This window comes from Salmo trutta, chromosome 13, assembly GCF_901001165.1.
Source record: "Salmo trutta chromosome 13, fSalTru1.1, whole genome shotgun sequence".
Lineage (NCBI taxonomy): Eukaryota > Metazoa > Chordata > Actinopteri > Salmoniformes > Salmonidae > Salmo > Salmo trutta.
Window position 1 is genome coordinate 56,048,111 of NC_042969.1, and position 4,706 is coordinate 56,052,816.

Below are 4,706 nucleotides of genomic sequence, written 5' to 3' on the forward strand. Positions count from 1 at the left end.
GAATGGGTGTCTGAGCTGTATGCTAGTAGTTTAAACAGACAGCTCTGTGCATTCAACATGTCAATTCTTCTCACAAATACAAGTAGTGATGAAGTCAATCTCTCCTCTATTTTGAGCCAGGAAATATTGACATGCATATTATTAATATTAGCTCTCCGTGTACATTTAAGGGCCAGCTGTGCTGCCCTGTTCTGGGCCAATTGTAATTTTCCTAAGTCCCTCTTTGTGGCACCTGACCACATTATTAATGCTTATGGCTAAACTTTACTGCTCTGTACACCGCTAGCCTGCACATCCCTGACAACGTGTTGAGCATAGCTGTATGGTACGGAGGTCAGATAATAACAACAAGTTGAAAAATATGATCAGATTACATAAAGTGGTGTCAAATGAATCCATTTCACTTAAGAGGACAATGTATTCTTTTAATGTGTGAACATTTGGTCTTGATGTTAATTCATAGAGATACAAAGGTGAGTTGAGTTAAGGTGATTTGAGGTGAGTTGAGTTTATTTGTCACTTTTGTGACACATTTGATTCATTCAAGGAAAAGGTTAACGAGATAGGGGCAATATAACCCTCTACGGTTGACTCCCCAAAATAAATGGAAACATTTTCAAAAAAAAATCTAAAATGCTCATTTGGCATTTATCTTCATTGCGCAGAGGATGTACTTCTACCTCACTCATCCCAGTACATTAAACGTTTGTCTCTATTTGTGGACCCTTAGGATCATTAAGTAATGTTAGTATTAGTATTAATACAGTAGTGCACTAACACAGAGAGAGAGGAAAGAACACAGACCAAGTACTTGTTGTATATTCATGGTTTATTTTCAAAAAAATTCTAACACATGCAAACAGCTTTTTTTTTTACCCAAAGTTTTACCCAAAGTTGTTGGGGGGATGGTCAAGGCTGGGGGGGAGCCTAGTTCTGGTCCTAGAAAGATGAATGGGGTTCTGATTGACATTCACTGGAGGAGCTGGCCTCTGATCAAACACTCATCACAGAGCCTCAGGACCAGCTCCAAGTTCCCTTCCAGAAGCAGGACTGGGCAAAGGAGTTAAAGACAGGGCGAAGGTGGTGGGGTGTGGTAGTCTCAGCAGCCTCAGCTTAGACTTAGTCGGTGGCGTAGAGCAGGAAGCCGGAAAAGGTGTTGTAGTGGCTCTGTTCGTCGCACAGGAAGCATCCGATGGGCAGGGAGACGGACAACTTGTCCCCGGCTTGCAGCTGGATGGCCATCACCGTGGTGGTGCTGTCCTCCTGGTCCTGCTGGTTCTGCTCGCTGCAGCCCGCCACCTGGCGCATGTTCACCATCAGGTTGGCGCAGGCGGCCAGGTTGGCGCCGGGGGCACCCGAGTCGCTGTACACGGTCAGGGCCAGGCTGTAGACACCAGAGCGGGGCACAGTGAAGATGCCGGTGCGGTTGTTGTAGCCCTCGCCCAGGTTGACGAAGATGTGCTGGTAGACAATGGTCTTAGCTTCACGGAAGGGGCCCTCGCAACGGCGTGTGTTGGTCAGGGCCACGGAGAAGGCACTGCGGCTAGCTGCAGATGGAAAGAGAGAGAGAGAAAGTTAGAGAAAGGAATATACAATGAGACAAAATAACAGCAAGCCATTTGGTTTCCAGTCAAAATGTAACACATTGGCCAGCGTTGATGTGGTAATGGAGATAGAAGTTGATAGTGGTTGTGGTCAGGTGGTCTCACCGCGGACGTTGTTGACCACGGCCTTTGCCTTCTCCAGGCCCCTCTGCAGCTCGTTCAGACTCATGTTGAAGAACTGCTCCATCCTCCACATCTGCTTCTGCATCAGGCAGCAGCCGCAGGAGGCCTGGTCCGCCAGACACACTGTGTGGACACAGACACACACACACAGACGGACAAACACACAGACAGGACAAAGGATTAGACAGTGGTTCTCAACACTCCTCGCTGTTTGCCATCCTCAGTGTGTTTAGTGTCTCCCTTTCTCCCCTTCCTACTCTCTCTATCCCTTACAGTTCTCTGTTTTGGGGTCCTTTGTTGTCTCTCCAGGACTATTCCAGCTGTATTCATTGGCCAGAGCGGCCCCCAGCAAGCACAGCAGTACGATAGCTGTAGGAGAAGAGAGCAGAGTAAAGCACACAGTTACACCACAATATGCACTCTTCCATATACTGTACACACACCTGCAGCGTCACACACCATCGTAGACAAATGGTGCATGCAGAGAGAATCAACACTACTCATAACCGAACAGACTGTATTTGAATAGGGAAAGTATAAACATGTAACTTCAATCTTTCCTAGACTACCTGATCTAGCAGCGTGTTCCAGTGATATTTATAATTGTACCCTTGCGGAGCCCATTTCCCCTTACAAAAGGCAGCAGGACTGCTGCCCTCCAGGACATGAGTTGTGCACCCCCTTGGCTACTCTAGACCAAAAGCTTAACTCCTCTGTCCTCATTCAACCACTCTGAAGCCTAAATCTGCAGTTATGCTTCCCTGTCATATAGGAAACCATAGAGACGCCCACCTCTCATTTTGCAGCTTGGAGATGGCAGTTGATGTTCACAAACAGTCGGATGGGATGGATAGACTGTCACCAGGAGAGGACCTCGGCCTATAAACCCTGAGTAAATGCCACCTCCCACTGTCTGTCCTCTGTGGGCTGGGCAGTGGCAGGCTTTGTGTCCTGCATATGTGGGACAGGTATTGTCTGTCACCCGGACCATGGAGTTCCCATTGAACTGCAATGACACTTTACCTGTGTTTTCAGGTGTCAGGCAGCTTCCACTTGCTCATTGTGTATGTTAATGGGAGAGGAGAGAGTGTCAGGTAGTCGGCAGGGGACCCTTTCCTGATGCAATGGGCGAGAGGTGAAAAACAGTGAACTCATTCCCAGCATAGCATGTTGGGAGGGGAGCGCAGAAGGCAAGGGGAGTAGATTGTCAGGGTGTGATAGTCTCTTCCAAACAGTTATGTATCAATACAAAGATTTCTAAATATAAGTTCAAAAGATTACTGTCATGGCAGTGCATTGTGGACTGGTGGGACAAATCTTATCTCAGACCAGGAGAATATAAGAACAGTGGGCCAATGAGTGACAGTGTTGATCTTCCTATATGGAAAGCTATGGGGAATAATGCAGATGACGCTGATAAAGAGAATAGACTGAGGTAGAACGACTAGAGCAAGGTCAGCAATTATGATGTGGAGATGGAGTTTCGTGTCATAAACTGTTTATCTTATTATATAAGGAGGCAAATGCCAATCAAATCAATTTTTATTTGTCACATGCACCGAATACAACAGGTATTATAGTGAAATGTTTACTTACAAGCCCTTACCAACAATGCCGTTTTAAGATAAAATCAGTGTTAATAAAGTATTTACTAAATAAACTGAACTAAACAATAAATAAAAAATATATACAAAAATATATATATTTATATATCAGCAACTTATTTAAGCGAACTAAGTGGACAGATTTATACAGTGGCGCAACTTTCACTGGGGACAGGTCTACCCCACATTTTGAAATAGCATTTTTGTCAACCTCAGTTTTATCATTGGAATGTGATACAAAACGAGGCAACGTTGTGCTTTAGGACCATGCGGACGCCTCCGAGCGGTCGGGTAGGCTGTTTGGAGTGTTTATCCGACTAAAATAAAAAATAATAATAATAAAAAAAAAAAAATATATATATATATATATATATATATATATATATATATATATATATATATACACACAGTACCAGTCAAAAGTTTGGACACACCTACTCATTCAAGGGTTTTTCTTTATATTTACTATTTTCTACATTGTATAATAATAGTGAATACATCAAAACTATGAAATAACACATATGGAATCATGTAGTAACCAACAAAGTGAAAAGAAAATAGAAAGTTCCTTCAAGTGCAGTCGCAAAAACCATCAAGCGCTATGATGAAAATGGCTCTCCTGAGGACCGCCACAGGAAAGGAAGACCCAGAGTTACCTCTGCTGCAGAGGATAAGTTCATTAGAGTTAACTACACCTCAGATTGCAGCCCAAATAAATGCTTCACAAAGTTCAAGAAACAGACTTTTATTTTATTTTTTATTTCACCTTTATTTAACCAAGTAGGCCAGTTGAGAACAAGTTCTCATTTGCAACTGCGACCTGGCCAAGATAAAGTATGCAATTTGACACATACAACAACAGAGTTACACACGGAATAAACAAAACATACAGTCAATAATACAGTAGAAAAAAGAAGAAAAAAAAGTCTATATACAGTGACTGCAAATGAGGTAAGATAAGGGAGTTAAGGTAAAAAATAGGCCATGGTGGCGAAGTAATTACAGTATAGCAATTAAACACTGGAATGGTGGATGTGCAGAAGATGAATGTGCAAGTATAGATACTGGGGTGCAAAGAAGCAAGATAAATAAATACAGTATGGGGATGAGGTAGATAGATGGGCTGTTTACAGATGGGCTATGTACAGGTGCAGTGATCTGTGAGCTGCTCTGACAGCTGGTGCTTAAAGCTGGTGAGGGAGATATGAGTCTCCAGCTTCAGAGATTTTTGCAGTTCGTTCCAGTCATTGACGGCAGAGAACTGGAAGGAAAGGCGACCAAAGGAGGAATTAGCTTTGGGGGTGACCAGTGAGATATACCTGCTGGAGCGCATGCTACGACTGGGTGCTGCTATGGTGACCAGTGAGCTAAGATA

General features: G+C 43.6%; 1 protein-coding gene across 1 annotated transcript; it reads right to left on the bottom strand.

The window, feature by feature from the left end:
• Positions 1-854: 854 nt before the first annotated feature.
• cbln20 (cerebellin 20) lies at positions 855-2,772 on the bottom strand. The gene is made up of 4 exons (XM_029770503.1): positions 2,520-2,772; positions 2,001-2,096; positions 1,710-1,850; positions 855-1,547 (listed from the first exon to the last, which is right to left on the bottom strand). Exons 1-4 carry the CDS (start codon positions 2,716-2,718, stop codon positions 1,120-1,122), a joined length of 864 nt encoding a protein of 287 aa, XP_029626363.1. The 5' UTR covers positions 2,719-2,772; the 3' UTR covers positions 855-1,119.
• Positions 2,773-4,706: the final 1,934 nt, after the last annotated feature.